We start from the raw sequence: 23,494 nt of genomic DNA, 5'->3' as shown, positions 1-23,494 counted from the left end.
TCTTAAGGAGCTATTCCTGCATGTTGGTTGTCCAACTCCCCTCCACCTCAGGCCCAGGTTATTCAAACTATAAATGATATCCGCAGAATGGAGCATATGACAGCTATGCTATGGTAGGGGATGCTGTTGATAGATTTGATATATATGGGTTTCCTGGAACCGCTCTATATATGGCTCTTCCCATTGATATTTCTACTAACATCCTGCACTTATTTTTATTCAATTTGTGAAGGTTCTACCCCCAACTCCCCCTGTGGTTTTGTTAGGGTTTTTGAATGCCACCTATTACCATCTTCTCCCCTCTTTGTACCTCCTTGCCCCCGCCTTTGTTGCCTATCCAACCCCCCCCCCCCCCCTTTTAATGATGGACATAGCCTCTTAATGTATGGTAGCTTTTTCTGTTTGATGATCAACCTATATTGACTCTTATCTATGTTTTTTTTAATTATTTTATTCACTTCTGTTTATATTTCGTTTAATACCACTGTTATCATTTTCAATTGCTTATTTATTTTTCTAATTGATATTTGAAAATACTGCTTGAATTGTACTCTAAATATTTTTCAATAAAAATACAATTAAAAAAAGAAAAAGGGCTAATTGTTATTTTTGCAAAGTCAGAGCTCACAGGCCACCAACATAAAAACATCTGAAATTTAAGTAGAGACTCTGAAATGACAGCTGCACATTATACTTTAACTGCTCTTAAGTATTTTAGCTTAAAAATAAAACATTTCAGCAAGTGGCAAAACCAATATAAAACATAATTATTAAAAACACTCCCCTGCGTTTATTTTTATCCTTTCCTATATGGTCAGTCATTACAAACCTGAACAAATGCTTTATATGTAAACCAACTACTTGTGAAATCCATTACTCTAGAAGCTGTTAAAATGTGTTTGCAACGAGCAAATAGACTGAGTCTTGTGATACATTATTTACTATTCTGGTAACCCTGGCTGAATCTGCTGCTGATAGTGTTGCCTCCTGAACAGATCAGATTGCACTGGCTGCTGTCCAGCAGACATGTGACTGCAATAAAGGAAACCCTCCATAGCAGAAATGAGTGTATTAAAGGCTCACAGACCAAGGGCACAGCATAGACAGTGTACAACGCTCACACCCTATTCCCTCTTAATACAGACATCATTTACCAGTACAACTGTTTTGCATTAACAAAGCATACCGTTTATTTTAATTGTCATTTGAGATCTATTTACTAGTCACTTCTGCTAAAACTTTCTGTGGGAATTATCATACCGAACAATCCATAAGCTTATATATGTGTGTGTATATATATATATATATATATATATATATATATATATATATATATATATATATATATATATATATATATATATATATATATATATATAAAAACTCCCCAAGACGATTAATAAAGCTTGACTATAGGGACAGTAAATATCTCCTAAACGTGCACCGGAGATATGATATATTTACTGAATGAACGGCATTTGTGCCGTAAACAGTGACCCCCGCACACATGTGCTAGCATGCAGTTCATACTAGCACATTATGACTAAGGCTTCATGTACACGGGACGTTCAACCTCTCCTGAACAATTTAACTTGACAGCTAGAAATGGGCATCTAAAAACTTCAGTTTAGCCGCGTTTAGCCATGTTTGCATCTAGAAGCGTTTGAATTTTTAAAAACATTTTTGGGGTTAAAATGAAAAAGGTCTAAACGAAACACTGCTAAACTCGATTTACCACGTTTGGCACTTGAAATGCCTCTAAACACAGCTTCTGAATGCATTTTTTGGGGGTTCCAAAAAAAGCCTCTAAACTCAACTGCCTAGAAACTACTATAAACGACCCTGTGTACATGTACTGATAACAGAGGAGGGTTCAGGAGCAGTTGAAAAAATAATGCCCAACTGCTCCGAAATGTCCGTCTACCAGCAGCAGTGTACATGAGGCCCTAAACGGGCCGGGGCCCAATTTGTTTATTTTTTGCTGCAGTTTACTACCGCTTTAACCAGGATTCTTTAAAACCCTAGGGTTCCTCTAGAGCGGGGGTCAGCAAGCTGTAGATCGCAGACAGGTGACTGGTAGATTGTGATCTGGGCTTGCTGACCTGCCATTGCAGTGCATCAAACAGAGTGCAATGTAGCGGGACTACTTGTAAAGTTGGATCTGTAGTAGGTAGCAAGAGCCGCATAAGCCGATGTCTCCTCTGTAGTGCTGGCTCCTGTCCCATGCGGAGTAATACCAACTGCACTCCACCTATTATCCTGGCTAGCGCTCTCCAGAGTGGTGTCAGCAGCAGGAAAGATGAGATCTTCAGGTCGGTCATTGTGAAGCAACAAACTGGACATAATAGTATAGGGCTGCTTTTACACTGATGCGATGCCGAATGCCAGGAAGGGCTCATTCACAAGTGCACTAGGCACTGATGCTTCTCTGAAAAGGGATCAGAGTGTGTTTGCCCCCAGGTGATGAGGAAGTGATAAGTTGACTCCTCACCACCTGAATTAAACCCATGATTGCCATGCAATGCATGCATTTGCAACACGGTAGTATGGAAATTAGAAGTTTAAACCAGGTGTCAGGAGGCAACAATGTGTCCAGTGATCTTTGACTTCTCAGGTAGATCTCCACCACCTCGTTAAGGTTGCCTACCCCTGCTCTAGAGGGTGCTCTGAGCAATGATCAATTCCAGACCCTTTGATAACCACCAACGTTAAACTACCTTGTTAGCCATTTGTAAGGGACCCCATTACCACTAATGTAATGGGGTCCTTCACCTCTGGCTACCAATATAAGGGTGCACTTCACAACAAACCACCAGTGTAAGGGGACACCTCTAGCACTGATCAACAAAGTAAGGGAGTCCCTATATGGACCACAAATAGAATGGGCCCTATGATGACCACCAATTTAGGAGGGCGGGGGGACACCAATTTTCACTGCCTGCATTTCTTTTCTGTCCATATTTATACATTTCTTTATAATTACTGAAAATAATTGTCAAACAGAAAAGCCCCAGATTTTAAATATGCATTGTCACATTTATATTTTAAATCTCAGTTTAATAATCACACTAATGCCCTGTGAGCTGCAGCCAAATTATTATCGGGGGCTTCCAAAGGCCTGAAAAGTTATTTCAAGAGTTCTTCTCGGTTAAAAAGGTTGAGAAAGTATTAAATGATTTGGTAGTATGGAATTTCTATCTTTCAGGTTAAATATTTGTTAATAAAAAAAAAAAAAAAAAGAGAATGGCTGATGGAGCTAAACAATCTATTCAATCTGCAGGTCTTCACACTACAAAGTTGTGATTACATTGTACAGTCACACAAAGCTCGTGGATGCTCAGTTCAGTGTGAATGAGGCATCAATGAGCATTATATGGGAGACTGTAAACTGCATTAAACATGCAAGCAGAATTTTTTCTGATTCATCACACGCTGTGGGTGCGAAGGGTTCGAAAAAAAACCCTGCTTGCATGTTTAATGCAGTTTTCAGCAATAGTCACCCAATACAGGCAGCTGGAAAGTCAAAATACGAGAGCGCGCGCTAGCGCCCTCACAGTTCATTGAGAACTACAGGAAGTTGGCCACAAAACTTAAAGTCTATTTATGCACAGGAAACTATGAATGGGTGGCACAGTTGTGTGGGCAATTAAATGTCGATATCAAATTGTGACAGCTGGTGAGGGGAGAAAATCCCTGCCCACTTTCACGTGAGAAGGGTGGGGTCAAGTGCCAAATACAGGGTACATACATTAACATGCAACACATTCAGGAAAGTGAACCTGGCCTTTAAATGAATGCACCATTTCTTGCCATTCCCTACATCATGTACAATGGTATGACTCCACTGCATCTTCAGGCATACTAAAGTAAATTTTTGTTTTCCATTATTGTTTTAACCGTTCTATATAGTGTAAATCAATCTGGCGCCAATACCAACATGGCATACATATAATATTTCAATTACATTAGACCCCTTAATAGCCCACACTCATTACAAGGCCTTTGACAGACATGGTACTGTATATGCAATGTGATGAGTAAGGATTCTGTAAACTCTGACAGGGAACAAAACATGTTATGACTGCTTTTCACATGTGTTCTGCCTCATCTAGCCAATGCCTCAGATTTTCACCTTTATACAGCCTATGTCAACTTAGGCTACTAATTATTTTTAGCACAGCCAATTGTTTAATCAGTGGATGGTAACCGTGATTGATCACAAGAGCACAATGGGGACAAAGCGTTGTCAACTAAAGCCCCTTCCACACTTGTGCGACCTGAAAGTCGCGCGACTTGAAGCAATGCCTGTATAATCTTGAGGTCTATGGACCTCAAGTCACATCAAAGTCGAACCAAAGTAGTGCAGGGACTACTTTGAAGTCGCACAGATATGAATGGTACTAAATTGGAAATCATGGGTAAGACTTGTCAGTCCCAAGTCGCAGGACAAGTAGCACAAGTGTGAAAGGGACCTTATAAAAGAACAGCGCCTGAACTAGGACCTTCCTTGCAGCACACCATGTACTATTTTAACCTGCCGAGTCATAGTAAAAAGACGTCGGCGGGAACCCTCCGTCCTTCAGACTGAACGTCACATGACATCCTAGCCTTCTCGGGCGGCTAGGGGGCGCGCCCCCGCTGCATTGCTCGGGACCCGGTGCGCATGCCCGGCAGTCGCGATGTCCGCCGGGCACGCGCGATTGCCCGCAATCACGGCAGGACCATGGATGTGTGTGTAAACACACAGATCCATGTCCTGTCAGTGGTGAGGAGACAGATGTGTGTTCCCAGTACAGAGGAACACACATCGATCTCCTCCCCTTGTGAGTACCCCTCCCCCTACAGTTAGAACACACTTTAGGGAACATATTTAACCCCTTCAGCGCCCCCTATTGTTAACCCCTTTTCTGCCAGTCACATTTACACAGTAATCAGTGCAGTTTTATAGCACTAATCGCTGTGTAAATGTCAATGGTCCCAAAAACATGTCAAAAGTTTCCGATGTGTCCACCACAATGTCACAATAAAAAAAAAAAAAAAAAAAGCAGCCATAATTCTATTCCCTATTTTGTAGATGCTAGAACTTTTGCGCAAACCAATCAAATACGCTTATTGCAATTTTTTTTTAACACAAAATTATGATATTTATTAAATCAAAAAGTAAAAGATATTGTGTTTTTTTTTTTTTTTTAATTGTCGCTCTTTTGTTTATAGCGCAAAAAATAAAAACTGCAGAGGTGATCAAATACCACCAAAAGGAAGCTCTATTTGTGGGGGAAAAAAAGGCGTAAATTTTGTTTGGGAGCCACGCCGCACGACCGCGCAATTGTCAAAGTGCGACAGTGCTGAAAACTAAGAATTGGTCTGGGTAGAAAGGGGGTGAAAATGCCCTGTATGGAAGTGGTTAACGAAAGTGGCAGGTTTAACGATTTTGAAAATAACTTGAAGTTGCAACCACATGATAAAAAAAAAAGGAAAGCTTTAAGTAATTGGGATTACATACGCTTGAAGCAAAAAGTGATGTCCCTCTTCGTAACCAGACAGCATCCATCTTGCAAATTTTAGAAAACCAAAGTCCCCATTCAACTGCCTGATGTATTTGAAACAATTTCCTTCAGTCACTCCAAGATTCATGAAGCAGTCAAAACATGTTCATAAGAAATGGAATACGGTTTTAACATATAGACGTTAAACATAGGTGTGCACAGCCTATTGCATTAGGGTGTGCACCCTAAAGCACAAACACAGGTGTGTGTGTCTACATATACATGACCCGGAACATTGATTTCCCTGCCGGCACAGTGAAAGAGTCCCTGCCGGCACAGTTTTGCCAGAGTCGGTAAGAGGGAGATCTTTCTTATGTTCCTGCTGCTACACTGAGTAATAATACTAATGAACATGGGATGATTAGGGTGTGCCTGATGTGATGGCTGCATTTGCTTTCTTTTTTCACCTGGTGATCTGGCCAGTAAGTCTGTTGCTTTCCAAAACAAGTATGACTGCTGATGTAGCAATTAGAGAGATGCAACAAACCATTTAACACTGACAGGGCTGCTTACAATGACCAGCTTTTATTTCTGTAAAACCTTTATCCCAAAAAAAAAACAAAAAAAAAACTGTAGCTGTAATTGCTTTTAAAGTACTAGCTAGAGTTTGGCTTCAATTTGTTAATGCATCCAAATATACTAGAGAATTTAAAATTTCTCTCCCCGAAATAGACAATCCTGCTGTCCAAAGGTTGCTCCTTCAGTCAGTGAGGGGGACACTACAAGAGGTGGGATTTACTGGCTGATCACCAGGTGAACACAGGAATAAAAAAATACTAATGCAGCTACACACAAAAAATGACTGCTGGTGAGCTGCAATATATTACATTTTTGGTTTGGGGTTTAATGGCACTTTAAGGGCTTCTGAGGTTACTGGTTGCTTGATGTTGCCCAATTATTTTGTTGGTAGTGCATTCATACACCTCGTGAGTAACGGCTCAGTTCCTAATAAACAACATGTGATGTGATCTGTGCGAAGGTAAGAAGCAGAATTCTGGGCATCTACCTAGCTCCTCTTAAGGGAATTTTGCGTTGTATAGATCAGAGGCCAAGTGCCCTTGACCTTAATAAATACAGCCAGCCAAAACCCAGGCCGCTTGAGACCAGGCTTCTGCCACTGATCACAAATGAAACTAGTTTAAATTTAGAGGCAGATTATGGGAAACAGGACTCCAAGGCCTGGCTCTTGCCAACACATCCGACTGTAAACTTAAGAGGAGGAATTTGTACACCTGCTACCCATATGTTCAATTTCAAAAGTGGAGCGGAGACTTCCAAATACAACTCTCCACATACAGGCACTTTTGATTTCCTACAATTATAATAGATACAGCTAGATCATAAAAAACAACCAGGAAAGCTTTGCCATTGAGTAATTTAGTCTATCAGCAAATACTAGCAACTGAAAAATCTTACTCTAGCTCACTTTCAATATTGCTAAACAGAATACTGCATACCGATGAAAGTTTTAACAGAGCAAAAAGCCCTTTGTGGTCTCAATGACACAGTAACAGGATTTATAATTAAAGCATATGATTAGACTTTCAATTATAAATATCAATTTTATTTTTTGCTTTTGTTAACCTTGCAGAAAGATTGCTTAAATACATCCCTACAGAGGCGACTGTTTTGCTATCACATGTCTGTAAACAATGTGACCAGAACTACAAATCTATGCATCTCATGACTTAGTCAAGTGCTGATTTTATGCCTTTGAGACCAAAGCATGCAGTGCAAACTAAAAACGGAAACCAAAAAGCTGGCTTAGCTTTCCTCCCTTACCAATGGTCAAAGTGTCACTTAACCACTTAAGGCCCGGACCAATATGCAGGTAAAGGACCAGGCCCCTTTTTACGATTCGGCACTGCGTCGCTTTAACTGAAAATTTGCGCGGTCGGCGACGTGGCTCCCAAACAAAATTGGCGTCCTTTTTTTCCCAAAAATAGAGCTTTCTTTTGGTGGTATTTGATCAACTCTACATTTTTTTATTTTCTGCGCTATAAACAAAAATAGAGCGACATTTTTGAAAAAATGCTATATTTTTTACTTTTTGCTTTAATAAATATCCCCAAAAAAGATATAAAAAAAAAGTTTTTTTCCCCTCAGTTTAGGCCTATACGTATTCTACCTATTTTTGGTAAAAAAAAAAAAAAAAAAATCGCAATAAGCGGTTAACGATTGGTTTGCGCAAAATTTATAGCGTTTACAAAATAGGGGATAGTTTTATTGCATTTTTATTAATAATTTTTTCTTTTACTACTAATGGCGGTGATCGGTGATTTCTTTCTTGACTGCGACATTATGACGGACACATCGGACAATTTTGACACATTTTTGGGACCATTGTCACAGCAAAAAGTGATATAAAAATGCATTGTTTACTGTGAAAATTACAATTGCAGTTTGGGAGTTAACCACTAGGGGGCACTGAAGGGGTGAAGTGTGACCTCATGTGTTTCTAACTGTAGGGGGGCGGGGCTGGACGTGTGACGTCATTGATCGCCTTTCCCTATATCAGGGAACAGACGATCAATGACAGCGCCACTGTGAAGAACGGGGAAGGTGTGTTTACACACACCTCTCCCCGTCCTTCAGCGCCTGTGACCGATCACGGGACTCTGGCGGGATCACGTCAGCAGGTCCAGCGGTCACGGAGCTTCGAACCCGGTCACAAGCGCGTGCCCGCGACCCACGGCTGGACATTTAACAATCATTAGCAGGGGGCTCATAGCGTCTGGGGCTTATTCTTCAAGTGGGGCGTTTCTATAAGTGGAATCACTTCTGCTCTGCACTTGTCTGAAGAATTCTTCTCTGTCTTTTCACAGGTATGTTCAGCTGTCTGAGATCCACCCTGAATTGAAAACTGATGTGTTTTCTCTAGTTTAAATGACTATGGTATGTTCAGCTGTCTGAGATCCACCTAGAATTTGAAACATTGCTGTCTGTTTTGTTTATGTCTATTTGATAATACTGGCATGTTGTATTTGCTTAACCCTCTGTAGATCTGTCCACCTTACAATGTTTTATTATCTCCTCTGACTTACCCAAAATCACGGCCCATTAATTTTATTGCCCTCTTGCTGATCTGTTTTTGACCAAAGAATTTTGCCCTGTTGATCAGCATAACTTTAATACCTCCTGATTAGCTAATTGAAATGCACCCACCCCCTATCTGTCAGTATAAATGTAAGCATCCTTTAGGGGGAGGCATTAGCAGGGGGCTCATAGCGTCTGGGGCTTATTCTTCAAGTGGGGCGTTTCTATAAGTGGAATCACTTCTGCTCTGCACTTCAGCGATTGGACAAGGCAGGAAAGTATTAAATGACTTGTCTTTTATAATACAGGTATCCCTTTTTTTTTCTTTTTTTTTTTTGGGAGGTTTTACTTTTCCTCCCCTTTCTAAAATGCACTGCTTCTGACAGCTGTGTCTTCTATCCTTAAACTGTCTTCCCTTCACCCCTCTTCGCCACCCCACACCTTGTATATATCACCCTCACTTCTGTCCTCTTCTTATTACTGCACTCACCAACTCATGCTAATTCTAAAACCAAATGCCCAATGCTCCAAATCGCTGGGGCATGTCCCCTCATATAAATCGCATTCCCACATTACCTCCCTCACCCTTCTACTTCTCCTATCCTCTGGTGATGTCTCCCCAAACCCTGGCCCTCCATCTAACTGTGCTCAACGCACCCATTGCCCTACACCCTCTGCATGCAGTCGCAATCCACACAATCTAGTTCCCATTTCCCTTCTTCCCAAGACCAGACTCCCTTTCTCTTGCGCCCTTTGGAATGCTCGCTCCGTCTGTAACTCACCCCCCTCCATGATCTCTTTATCGCTAACTCATTTAATCTACTCGCCATTACTGAAACCTGGCTTCATGAATCCGACACCGCGTCTTCTGCTGCTCTATCCCACGGTGGTCTTCTTTGGACTCACTCCCCCAGACCCAGTGGACGCAAAGGAGGGGGTGTTGGAATCCTATTGGCCCCACATAGCACCTTTCAGGTACTTCAGCCACCTCCCTCTATGTCACTCTCCTCATTTGAGGCGCATTGCATTCGTCTCTTCTCCCCAGTTTCTCTAAGGATAGCTGTCATTTACCGCCCCCCCGGTCCAGTATCCTCCTTTCTTGATGACTTCTCTGCCTGGCTACCCTACTTTCTCTCTTCTGAAATCCCCACAATCATTCTTGGCGACTTCAACATCCCTACTAATGCCAACACTCCTGCAACTTCCAAACTTCTCAGTCTAACCTCCTCTTTTGACCTGAAGCAATGGATACATGCTCCTACTCACTCTGAAGGCAATACTCTTGACCTTGTCTTTTCCCACCTATGCAATCTATGCAACCTCTCCAATTATCCTTACCCCCTCTCTGATCACTACCTTATTAATTTTACTCTCTCACTCTCCTCCACATCCTCTCCCCCCAAATGCCTAACAGTTACTCGTAGAAACCTTCACCATGTCAACCCTTCTCTTCTATACTCTGAGACTGACCACCTCTATGACAAAAATGCACCCCTGTCCTGCACCGACCTAGCCACTTCAGTCTACAACACTTCACTTCTAGCATCACTGGACAGACTGGCCCCTCTCACTACACGCAGAATAAGGCCCCGTCCCCTTCAACCCTGGCAAACAAATGATACTAGAAGTCTGAAAAAACATAGCCGTGCTCTCGAGCGCCTGTGGCGCAAGACTAAGTCCCAGGAAGACTTCGCCCAGTATAAATCTGCACTCCAAATATACAATTCTAGCCTCTTCACTGCCAAGCAGACCTATTTTATCACCCTTATTAAAAACGTATCATCCCGTCCCCGTCAACTCTTCTCTACCTTCAACTCTCTCCTTCGTCCTCCATTGCCTCCACCCACTAACTCACTCACCGCCCAGGAGATCGCCAATCACTTCAAGCAGAAGATTGATACAATTCGCAACGAGATCTCTACTGTTCAGATACCCTCCACACCTCACACCTCATGCCTACAGGTACAGTCATTACTTCCCTCTTTCAACCCCACCACTATAGACGAGGTCGCTAAATTACTTGCCAACGTCCATCTTATCACCTGTGCTCTGGATCCTGTTCCCTCGCAAATGCTACGTTCACCCTCTGGCTCGATTCTACACTCTCTAACCCACATCTTCAATCTCTCCCTCTCTTCTGGCATCTTCCCTAACTCTTTGAAACATGCACTAGTCAGCCCCATACTTAAAAAGCCCTCACTGGACCCGTCCAATCTTGACAACCTACGCCCCATCTCCTTGCTCCCCTTTTTATCCAAACTCCTTGAACGTCTAGTCTACAACCAACTGAGCGTCCACCTTGCTCAAAATAACCTCCATGATCCCCTTCAGTCTGGATTTCGTCCTCAACATTCCACAGAAACTGCTCTCCTAAAACTAACAAACGATATACTAACAGCCAAAACTAAGGGACACTATTCTGTGCTCCTACTCCTGGACCTCTCTGCCGCCTTCGATACGGTTGACCACCCACTCCTCCTCAAAAAACTCCACAATTTTGGTCTCCGTGACTGTACTCTTCTCTGGTTCTCCACCTACTTATCCAACCGTACCTTTAGCGTTACTTACAACTCTACTTCCTCCTCTCCTCTTCCATTCTCTGTTGGGGTCCCCCAAGGTTCTGTTCTTGGACCTCTCCTATTTTCTGTCTACACCTCCTCCCTGGGTCAGCTGATAGCCTCCCACGGCTTCCAATACCATCTTTACGCTGATGACACTCAAATCTATTTCTCTACCCCTCAACCCACTTCTTCATTCTCCTCACGTATCACTAATTTACTATCAGATATATCAGTTTGGATGTCACACCACTTCCTCAAACTCAACCTATCCAAAACGGAACTTATAATTTTTCCTCCCCCACGTGCCTCTTCCCCTGATCTCTCTGTCAAAATTAATGGTACAACTATCTGCCCATCCCCACATGTCAAGGTCCTAGGAGTAGTCCTGGACTCTGAACTCTCCTTTAAGCCCCACGTCCAATCACTGTCCAAATCTTGCCGCCTCAACCTTCGCAACATCTCCAAAATACGCCCATTTCTAACCAATGACACCACAAAACTCTTAATTCACTCCCTGGTCATCTCTCGCCTCGATTACTGCAACTCCCTCCTCATTGGCTTACCTCTGCATACTCTATCCCCCCTTCAGTCCATCATGAATGCTGCTGCCAGACTAATCCACCTTACCAACCGCTCTGTCTCTGCTACTCCTCTCTGTCAATCCCTCCACTGGCTTCCGCTCATCCAACGAATTAAATTCAAAATACTAATAATTACCTACAAAGCCATCCACAACTCTGCCCCCAGCTACATCACTGACCTAGTTTCTAAATACCAACCTGTACGTTCTCTTCGTTCTTCTCAAGCCCTCCTACTCTCTAGCTCTCTCATCACCTGCTCCCATGCTCATCTCCAGGACTTTTCTAGAGCCTCTCCATGCCTATGGAACTCCTTACCCCAATCTATCCATCTATCTCCTTCTCTATCAGCTTTTAGAGGATCCCTGAAAACACTTCTCTTCAGAGAAGCCTACCCTTCCCACACAACTGTATTTTCATTTGAGTCCATCTGATCACCCCCCACAGCTAACTACCCTTTGTTCCACTTGACCCTCCCTTCTAGATTGTAAGCTCTAATGAGCAGGGCCCTCTGATCCCTCCTGTATTGATTGTATTGTGACTGTACTGTCTTCCCTGATGTAAAGCGCTGCGCAAACTGTTGGCGCTATATAAATCCTGTATAATAATAATAATAATCACGTACAGGTACGTGATTGTGCCCAGCCGTGCCATTCTGCCAACGTATATCGGCGTTAGGCGGTCCTTAAAGAGGAGGTTCACCCTATATTACATGTTTATCTCAATCCAACAACCAGCCATCGTATAAGCGCACTACATTTTTTTTTTTTTTTTAGACGTTTCTTTACCTTTGTTATTCAGCATGAGTGTGCCGTCAATCATTCTTTCCCCGCGGGAGTGGGCGTGTATTTAATTTTCCCCGAGAGAGCGCGCTGTCTCCTGGGAGTGAGTGTTGATCCTCCCAGGAGACGCGCTGTGCTGTAATACCGCGTTCTCGCGGGTCACGTGACTCAGCAAGCGGGTCATGTGATTTGGCAAGCTGGTCATGTGACATGGGCGGCTACTAATTCTCCATTTTAGGTAGGGGAGCATTCACCGTATCCCGGAAGACTATCCTGTGACTATCAGAGTGCCCACAGTTAAGATGGAAACGTCCATCGCTGGATTTTATAAAATATAGTTTGTGGGACAAAACGGATCCAGTCGGCTAAACGATTGGGACACACGGTTGCCGATTACAAAAGGTAAGAGCGTTAGAACGAACCAAAAGACAAAAACTGAAAACCCGCGGAACCCACGCTTTAAGTGGTTAAACACCATAACTAAAATGTAATTTCCTAAACCACTTTATTTCATTTAAACAAACGTGTCATACTTGCCTGCTCTGTGTAATGTTTTTTCACAGAGCTGCACCCATCCTCCTCTTCTAGGGTCTCCAGACGGCGCTCTGGGCTCCTCCCCCATCGAGTGACCTCATAGCAAGCTGCTTGCTATGGGGCACTTGGGCATGCTTCCTCCCAAGCCCCACTGTGTGTCCATAAGACACACAGAGCGCGGCTCAGCCCTGTTCCCGCTTCTTCCTCACTGGCTACAATTTACAGCAGCGGGAATCAATGGCTCCCACTGCTGTGTCTCAGCCAATGAGGGGAGAGAGAGAGTTGGGGGAGCAGCTGCTCTTGTGCACATTGCTGGATCGAAATCAGGCTCAGGTAGGTATAAAGGAAGTCTCCTGCAGACTCTCACCAGCACCTTTGCAGTTCATTAAGAGCTACAAACCATCGGCCACAATGGTTAGCAGCACCTGTAGGCATTCATTCACAGGAAACTCTGAATGAATGATGCGGAGCTCTTGCAACATGTTGCATAGGTGACCTTCTTTTAACTGCTTGCCGACCAGCCGCCGCAGTTTTACGGCGGCAGGTCGGCTCTTCTGGGCGAGATCACGCTTATTGCGATTTTTTTGACGAAAAATATGTAGAAGAATACGTATAGGCCTAAACTGAGGAAAACAATTGATTTTTTATATATTTTTGGGGGATATTTATTATGGTAAAAAGTTAAAAATATACATTTTTTTTTCAAAATTGTCAATCTATTTTTGTTTGATCACCTCTGCGAAAAACCGCAGAGGTGATCAAATACCACCAAAAGAAAGCTCTATTTGTGGAAAAAAAAACGCCAATTTTGTTTGGGAGCCACGTCACACGACCGCGCAATTTTCAGTTAAAGCGCGCAAGACGCTTTCCCCGACTTGTTCATTCCCCGACTTAGTTGGGGTAGGCGGTACACTTTGGTGGGGGTGGGTAAGCCACGCCCTGTGACCTTTGACCTCTGGAAACCCACCTTTGGGGGAGGTCCCTGTTCCAATTCCTGAGTCCTAGCCATATTCTTCAATGGGAAACCCTAACCCGCAGTGCCGAATCGCAAAAAGTGCTCTGGTCTTTGACCAGCAATATGGTCCGGGGCTTAAAGCGGTGGTTCCCCCTAAAACTAATTTCTAACAATAGATTCGTAAGACCCGTTACACTGCGGGTAGGCTGGCTTTTTTTTTTTTTTTCGTACATACCGAGATCTCCCCGTCTCGTCCCTAGGCGGTGGGCGGAACTAGTTGATTGACGTTCCTCGGACGGGCGCGTACGTGACGTCACGACTTTCCGAAAGAAGCCGAACGTCGCTGCGCATGCGCCGTATAGAGTCGGCTCTATACGGCGCATGCGCAGCGACGTTCGGCTTCTTTCGGAAAGTCGTGACGTCACGTACGTGCCCGTCCGAGGAACGTCAATCAACTAGGAACGCCCACCGACAAGGAACGAGACGGGGAGATATCGGTATGTACTAAAAAAAAAAAAAAAGCCAGCCTACCCGCAGTGTAACGGGTCTTACGAATCTATTGTTAGCAATGTGTTTTAGGGGGAACCACCCCTTTAAGTGGTTAAAGTAAAGATATAAAATACCTAGTAATCCCCCCATAAAGGTCCTTGTTTGGGCACTTCCTGTAATGAGGTGACAATGCGCTGCACCTGTCTCTCAACTGTACTCATGCATGATCACCCTGTGACATGGACTATAACTGGATATTTCAACACACGTTACAAAGGCATGGTATAGTATTGTCAACATCGGGAGACCTGCTCTTCAATCCCGCAGCAGCAAGATAAAAAATGGATAAGAAAAAAAAAAAGAAAGCCAATTTGAAGAAATGCCAATTATTTATAACAAATATTATTAATAATAAAATAAAAAAACATATATTGTTTCTGACATTAAGGCTCAGGTCTCCTTGTCTTTGAGAAGCATCAGGAAGTGCCACAGAGTCCCAGCCAACAGTTCTCAATAGAGACAGGGACTGGTTAGCATAAAATATTGCTCAGGAGGTCTGGTCATACCCCCTCACCTGCCTCTATAATTATAACAAAACATGTTCAGGAAATGTTAGTGTGCTTATTTACATTTCAGTTAAAGGAGAAGTCCAGCCTGAGCTTGTCTGGCTGTACGACTTCTATGGATCACAGGAGTGCAACTCGTTTTCGGCAGAGAGCAGACCTAAAGTCCACTTTCTCCTGACGTCACAGAAATCAGCCCAGGCACCTCGTCATCCCTACAATGGGAGTCTGGATACACCAGAAAAAAAAAAACATATACCGTATTTATCGGGGTATTGCGCGCTCCGGCGTATAGCGCGCACACCTATAGTGGACCCGCATTCCTGTATAACGCGCCCCCACGATTTTGCCCTGAATTTCAGGGCAAAAAAATGTGCGGTATACGCCGATAAATATGGTACTTCTCTTTTAATAGATCATGCCTACACATTTAACCATCCTCCTTAGTCTAAAGCCAGATTTAAATAGAACAGAGCAGAAAAGTAAAGGAGTGTCTCATAGAAATGTGGTTGGCAGAAACCTCTAAATTTACTTTAAGATACACAACAGAACACATAATAGTAAAACTACTTCTATTTTAATTTTGGTCATTCCATCAGAAGCAACTAGATTATGTGGTAGACAAAGAGGTAACTGTGATGTAATCAAGAGTCCAGAAAACAGTCCCTTTCTTTTCTGAATACCACAGACTTGGATTCAATTATATACGATTAAACACAACCACTGTATAACCACTAATGCAGTGTTTGTATCAATCCAATGTTCACGCATCTGGACTACTGATCTCAGATATTTCCACTCGTAGAACTTAAAGTTAAGTGAGCAACCTGACGTGATACAGATTAAACAAATCCTCCTACATAAGTTTTACATGCATATCTGCTGTCTTCAACTTGCTATATTCTTTAGAAAGTGCAAATGGTGTTGGAAATGTTTTCTTCCTGTCCAGCACTTGAAGTGAAGTCTGGGCATACACTGTGTGACAGCTCATTGGAGCAAAGGCACACCCTCCCCCCTCGACATAGACAGAGTCATATACAGCTGTGCTGTAAATAGACCAGCTCTCTGCTAATTTATAGCGACCTACCGAGACACAAATTTCAGGCAGGTTTTATCTCCTGTGTCGAGAGCCTGTCATAAGTTATCATGCTAATAACAGATGAACAGAGCAGCAGAAAGACACAGGACTTAGGGCTTTGACGAAAGAAGAAAACACTACAGATATAGGTACCCAGGTCAAATTTTATTACTAAGGTTTACATCCACTTTAATATGCATTTTCAAGTCGCATATCCAACCCACAGGGGTGAGTTGGTCCCTTATAATTAAGGCTACACTTAAAACACTGCACTTACCGAAATTCATTCAAGGCCTCCACAATCCTATTATAAGCCAAGCTTCTCTGGCTGGCATCTGCGGATCTCCGACTCATTTTCATTGCCTTTTAAGGAAAAATATATCATAGTCATTAAAAACTGGATTATATATTTTCTTAAACATGTTTTACCCAGGTAAAGGCAAATGTTATTGAGCGTCTATAAACACAGCAGCTATTTTGACAATATTCTAAACCGTTGTAATATATAAAATAAAAAATAAGAATTTCTAAACCAATTGCAGTTTAAAGTGATGAATTTTCTTGTCATCAAATTTTAAGCCTGCCATGTATTTTTTTTTTACTACAGAAATAGAGCTAGATTTCAGTTATAAGCCCAACAGGCCAGTGTCTTCTGGTCTTCATGTACCCCTTTACAAATCACCTTTTTCAAAAAGTAACCCATTGTTTTTGTGAGATTTCACTTTGCTTATGATTCTTGTGGCAGGTGTCACCTAGACAGGAAGTGAAGAAAAAGTTTCCCTTAACTGGGGCGTTTTGCAGGCGCTGCCTGCAAAGCGACCTGAAACAACCGCTGCAGTGTGAACGCACAGGAGCGGTGCGCTAGCAGGACGGTAAAAAAAAGTCCTGCTAGCCGCATCTGGAGCGGTGTGTATACCGCCCCTCCACCACTCTTGCCCATTGAAATCAATGGGGCACCACAGCTATACCGCCAGCAAAGCGCCTCTACAGAGGTGGGTTTTAACCCTTTCTCGGCCGCTAGCGGGACGGTTTTATAGTCAAATAGTGCCTCGAAATTGGTGGTAAAGTGCTGCTACAAATAGTGACGATTTACCGCCGACGCCGCCTCAGTGTGAAGGGGGCCTTAGATATTGAATAGGAAAGAGTGGGTATGGGTGCTGCTCTGCAGAGTATGTTAAATTATATTTTACAGGTATTTTCTATTGTCACAATTTACATGTATGAATGTCTAATTTTAGAGCACTTTTATGTGACTCCATACACATTATCCAAAGGGAACCACACAACCGTTTTTATATCAGAGCAACGCCATACCCACTCTTTCCTATTCAACTTTTCATGTTTATCAAATAGGAGCACGGACAAACCAACATGTTTTATACAGAATTTTTTTTTTTTTTTTAAATAACCTTTTCGTTTAAGTGTACCTGTTCTATGGCACTCTTCAACTTGTTCATGTGACTCTCAAAAAGAGGAAAGTGAGAGAAGAAAAACTCATGGAATTTTTCATTTTCGTCCTCATCAGATGACAACGAGAAAATTACACCTATGGCGATCTTCTTCTTCCGCACAACACCCAGGCTGGGCCCACAGCTTTCATCTGACATGTTAAAGCTTTCCTCTACTGACCTAAAAAAGGAAAAGCCTTGATTTATGCCTATAACTATTTGAATAAATGAAACAGAAGCTCCATAAATTAAAATGCAAATCCTATAAAAACCATTCAAAATAAATTTACTTTATGTATACCAGAAATCCTATCATGATCATTGTTGCACAACAAGGTTTACTTTTCAGAAATCTTATTGTGCCCATTCAAAAAACTGGATGATCAATGTTCAATTTGACAAAATGACCCAATGGACATGGAGGGAAAAAGAAAAGGCAAAAAAAAGGCACAATAAGAGACGACGCTATCTTATAGCGAAACGTACATCGGGAGGTAGACGTGCTGACGTCATCGCTCTGAACAGGAGATCGCATGCCGGCCGGCTCTCCATTGTCCTATACAGATGTATGTTACTCTTTTAAACTGCAAGTTGCCATTTTGGTTATTAAATCTGATTCACCATACGATACACACTATACGAGTCTCTCTTCATTTTGGGTATCCACGCTGAGCTTCGCGGCCAGATCGTTTTATCTGATCGCTCGCTTTCCCTGCCATTGGAGACCGCCATCTACTGGGAACAAGTCCAATACTTTTGGCCCATTACAGCTTACCTCTGGTAAGCATATAACTTTATAGGTGGTGGTGCACTGGTGTGATTGGTGACACATTGTGGTTCTGCTGTTTCCTCGCACAGGATTTCTATTTGCTCACTGGTTGCTGCACTGTGCATCTTACAATAGGACTATCATATCGATTCATCAGTGATTGGATATTCCTTTTTTGTTGGTTCACATATGGACTATACCGTATTTATCGGCTTATACCGCACACTTTTTTGCCCTTAAAATCAGGGCAAAATCGTGGGTGCGCGATATACCCGCGCTGAGTTTGAACTGCGCCGCCGACATATACCGAGTGCAATACACTCGGGTACACTTGGCCATGCTCGACTCCCCTCGCGGTTATGCGAGAGAAGCCGAGAGGAGCCGAGCGTGGCAGAGTGTACTGCGCTCGGTATATGTCGGCGGCGGCGTTCAAACACAGCGTGGGAAGCGCTGATCGGCTCAGAGACCAGCGCTGGAGAACACCACGAAGGCCGCCGGACCGGACAAGGCCGCAAATGGACGCCGGGCAAGACACCAAAATGGTAAGTTATAAATAAAAAAAAAAAAAAAACACATGAATTTCAAGTCCACATTAGGGGTGCGCGCTATACGCGGGTGCGCGCAATACCCCGATAACCCGATACGAGTCTCACAATGGCAGTGATAACAGGAACAAGTTTATTTAATGACCATAACTAAATCCAAAGATCATTGCTGAGATAGTAAATGTAAAGAAGGGATATAGAGTCATTGATTGAATAAGTAATTTAAATAAGCCTACGGTTTTGCTGGAAGTCCCCAGAGAAGTGAGGAGCTGACGATATCCATCAATGAAACAGTGCAGCATGGAGGGCGCCAATGTTCACTGAGAGATCCTAGCTTGAACGGCAGACCCGCTCACTGACGTGGTCTGGGATGGCTGGCTGCTGAAGTTAGAGGGGAGCCGTGGCGGCGGAAAGGATGACAAGCCACTCTTTACAAGTCAGCTTGCCAAGCCAGCTGGCGTACTTGAGAGAAGAGAGAAGCCACGTTACGCAGGCGGATATGGAGCCACAATACCTGGATGGACTGTCAGCAGACGTGTCATCGCCACAAGATGTGGGGTGGATATGGCAAAGCCGCTATGATCCAGAACGTGGAGGACTCATTTGGATGGCGTGCAGCACTGGCCAGAGTGGTGATGGCCAGAAGAACCAGCGTGGAGCGCAAGCTACTCTGTTGTCATGACAACGCGTTACGTGCGCATGGGCCATCATAGCGATTCTGGATCATAGCGGCTTTGCCATTTCCACCCCACATGTCTCCAGGGAGAGTGGATCCACATCCGCCCACAGACTGCGGCTTCTCCTGTCTACTCACAAGCATGCCAGCCAGGTTGGCGAGCTGACTTGTGGTGAGCATCATCCTTTCTGCCGCCACGGCTCCCCTCCTCCTTCAGCAGCAAGCCAGCCATCCCAGACGACGCCGGTAAGCGGGTCTGCCATCCAAGTCAGGATCTCTCTGTGCAGCAGGATCATTGGCGCCCTCCATGCTGCACTGTTCCATTGATGGATATCATCAGCTCCTCACTGCTCTGGGGACTTCCAGTAAAACCGTAGGCTCATATTAATTATTTATTCAATTACTTTATATCCCTCCTTTACCATCTCAGCAATGATCTTTGGATTTGGTTCTCATGATCATCATTGAATAAACTTTTTCCTGTTTGCCATCACTGCCATTGAGAGACTTATCTTCATTTAACCCATTGAGTGCCAACATCCTTTGGTTGTGTTGCTGTATACCATATCTTCCAGTTACTTCTGCTGTTTAGCTGCACTGGGTTACATTTTTATATTCTACTCACAGTACAATCCCTCTTATCTGCCCATGATCCACAGTTTAGTGTTGGTGAAACCTTTTGCTACTTTCACACTGTGGGGAGCCTGAAGGATTCTATACAAGCACGATTGCATGTTCAGCATCAACCACTCAAGTTTCTTTAATGGATTCATTGGATCACTATTTGCACTTTTATATTTGATATTATATATTTTCACTTTATTTATTTATTTATTTTTATTGATTGAAAGATCTTTTAAAGAACATTATTTATTTTTCTGCACGGATTGTGCACTGGACACTTTTTTAAAACACTGCACTGTCAGTATTGATCATCATCTGATTTTCTTTTGATTGGCACATTATTTAAATTATTTTGTTCATGCCCACTTATGCATGCTACTTTTTTGGATTACTTTGTGGACTATTTTGTGGTTATATTTTTTGTTACATCATGTTGCACCATGCACTTTTTTGATTGAAGCACTTTTTGGATGTCACTATCTTTTTTTATTGTGATCACTGTTCTTAATGATTTACATTGTGCTGAGATTGGCATAATTGTTGTTTCTTCATCTATTATTATTTACCACTCATTGTGACCTACCACATTTGAATTCTAAATGTTGGGTGGTCATTCTTTGGACAATTATTTGAGTGGAACACTTTTAGACCCACAGTCGGTGGTTGATTGATGTTTTATACCTTTATTTATTTTGGATTGTCACCTCATTTATATTTTATCTATAATTATTATTAGGTTTTTTTAATTGGGCGAGCGCTACTACACCCAACCTGTTATTTATATAATAGTGAAGTTAGAACTCCCAACCTGAATAGTGTTCAAGGCCAGTATATTAAAAAGCGTTGAAGAAACTGGATAATCATGAGAGTTAGGAAACCAGCGTTTCCATAAGAGATCAGCAGAGGCAGCCCACTCAACTCTCTCAGTCCATGTCGGTTTTAGGAAAATCATGTACAACTTTTAGTCACATTCCTACTAAGGGAAATAATCTGCTTAACACAGGAAGCAGTATGCTTGTTCTTACCATCGAGGAAATACTCCATTCTCCAGGCTGGTAGTTTGACTACGACGCCAGCGTCGCTGGTAGCTACTGGCACAGCTGCTGTTAAGTGATGAGCTTGGAGATGGGAAAGGGGTGATCAGAAGACTGCTGAGCGAGGCTGGGGATAGTTAGAATGGACAAACACAGATCAATCCAGCGTTTTCAAAATGTATGTCAGTATACATGTAAAACATGTTCTAGAAAGAGGCTCACCTGATCTCGCTATTCCACTGTCTCTGTCATCATTCAACCCCCGGCCAGGCATGTCCATTGGATTGCTATGTACTGTAAAACAAAACCGGTAAGTCATACAAAACAAATGCAGGGACCCCAAGAGCACCAAGCAGATAATCTGACACCCTTCTAAAGTGACGTGAGCTAAAATTTAAGATAATGTCTAGTGAGGGATTCTGATAACCAAGTGTAGCAGTCATGCAAACCCACCACCAAAAGCCACAGCTCAGCTGAACAAGACTATATCTCACACCAGTCCAATTGAATAGTTGAATATATCAATGGCATTTGAAACAGTGAATTATCCTAGAAAACATTCTATTGGCAATAGGTCAGTGTTCCGTTTATACACTATATTTGTTTGGATACAATAACAATGCAGATCCAAATTGTTTCTAGTACATTACTACGCTATGTAATAGTGTATGTACAGTTCAGAACAATTTACCAAAAACGGTTTGATTAACACGCTCAAATCAGTGTCACCAATTGTCAATATAAAAACCACACATCTGACCATGTTCCATTTGTGGAAATGTTCATCAACATGGTGACAGGGAAAAAAGATTTATAATTCAAAAAGTAATTTTAAAATATCTTTGTGCTGTAATGACTTTGTATAGCCAATATATTGATTTAAAAATGGTGCAATTTTACAAAATTGGAAACAGTAGCTATACAATTAATTGGCCTACTTCTGTTCAGCCGGGCTTTTACACACCTGGATTGACAGGTCACGTGTTTATAAAGGAATCCAGAAGCTCAACAAAACCGACAGAGGCGTGCAAAGGTATGTTGAAAAGAGTGAATTTCAGCTGTGGAAATAAGGTTTTCCCTTTACACTAATTCTTTGCAACCTTAAAATGTATGTAAACCAACCTTGTATTTTCCAGTATGTTTGCTATAATGCCTTACTGATGGCTTAAAGTAAATCTCTCAATTTCTTTCCTGGAGATCCTTCCAGTACTAACACTTCCCATTTCATGTCTCCCTCAGACGTTACAACCGAAAGAATGCATACAAGGCTGATGCCACGTCTTACCCCCTTCATGACCAGGGCATTTTTTTGCTATTCAGCACTGTGCTACTTTATCTCACAGTTGCGTGGCCATGCAACACTGTAAGCAAATTCTATTTATATCATTGTTTTAAACAGATAGAGATTGCTTTTGGTGGTATTTGATCACCACTGGGTTTTTATTTTGCATTCTGCTATAAAATATATCCAATTAAAATGTAATAAAATAAAATAATTTTTTTTTTTTAATTTTAGGCCAAAATGTATTCTGCTACATGTCTTTGGCCAAAGAAAATCCCAATAAGTGTATATTAATTGTTTTGTGTAAACATTATCTACAAACAAAATACTGGAATTTTTACTTATTTTCTTATACTAGTAATGGCGGTGAACGTCAACTTATAGTGGGACTGTGATAGTGTGGCGGACCATCGGATGCTGGGTGGGAACCGATTAACTGGCCACTGACATCTCCAGTGATAATGCTATGCATAGTCACTGAACTAAGAACACTGGCTGAGGTGGTGTTAACATCTAGGAGCAAAGGATTAACTGTGTGCCTAACAAAGTGTAATGTATGCTGAACAAGCCACATCACTGCTCTCTATTCAAAGCCATGTGTTAGTAAACAAAGGGCTCTGAACTGTCATTAGCTAAGCCAATCAGCAGATCCCAGTCATAAATCATAAATGCCAGGACCTGGTGATTGGCTTGTGCTGTGGCGAATGACGGCACAAAAGAGGCGGTGGCACGTACCCCTTACCCCAAACTGCCAGATCACATACATGATCCAGCGCAGTGGTGCCGCTCTGCTGCAGTAATTATGCAGCCTGCAACTTAAAAGGTTGCAGGTAAAAGCACAAAAGTGAAGTATTTTAAATGTGTTTTTCCCTGAATCATAAAAGTATTTTTTTTTTTATTATTAACCTGCAATGTGCCTCTGAACTAGAGAGATTAGTCAATTCCTGAGCCCATCTCCCTCTTTCCTTGCATGTCATAGCCCTTTCCTCTTTAA

At 42.5% G+C, this 23,494-nt stretch overlaps 1 protein-coding gene across 2 annotated transcripts in view; it reads right to left on the bottom strand.

The window, feature by feature from the left end:
- FNIP1 (folliculin interacting protein 1) overlaps window positions 1-23,494 on the bottom strand; it is a 160,643-nt gene that overhangs the window by 33,266 nt on the left and 103,883 nt on the right. For both annotated transcript variants that reach the window (XM_040344656.1, XM_040344657.1), the window contains 4 exons: window positions 21,441-21,512; window positions 21,210-21,345; window positions 17,550-17,751; window positions 16,400-16,485 (listed from right to left, as the gene is read on the bottom strand). In XM_040344656.1, coding sequence (XP_040200590.1) covers window positions 16,400-16,485; window positions 17,550-17,751; window positions 21,210-21,345; window positions 21,441-21,512 — 496 coding nt within the window. The remainder of the gene's footprint in view (window positions 1-16,399; window positions 16,486-17,549; window positions 17,752-21,209; window positions 21,346-21,440; window positions 21,513-23,494) is intronic.

This window comes from Rana temporaria, chromosome 3, assembly GCF_905171775.1.
Source record: "Rana temporaria chromosome 3, aRanTem1.1, whole genome shotgun sequence".
Lineage (NCBI taxonomy): Eukaryota > Metazoa > Chordata > Amphibia > Anura > Ranidae > Rana > Rana temporaria.
The sequence above is the reverse complement of the archived record's forward strand: the minus strand, read 5'-3'. Positions and strand labels throughout refer to the sequence as shown.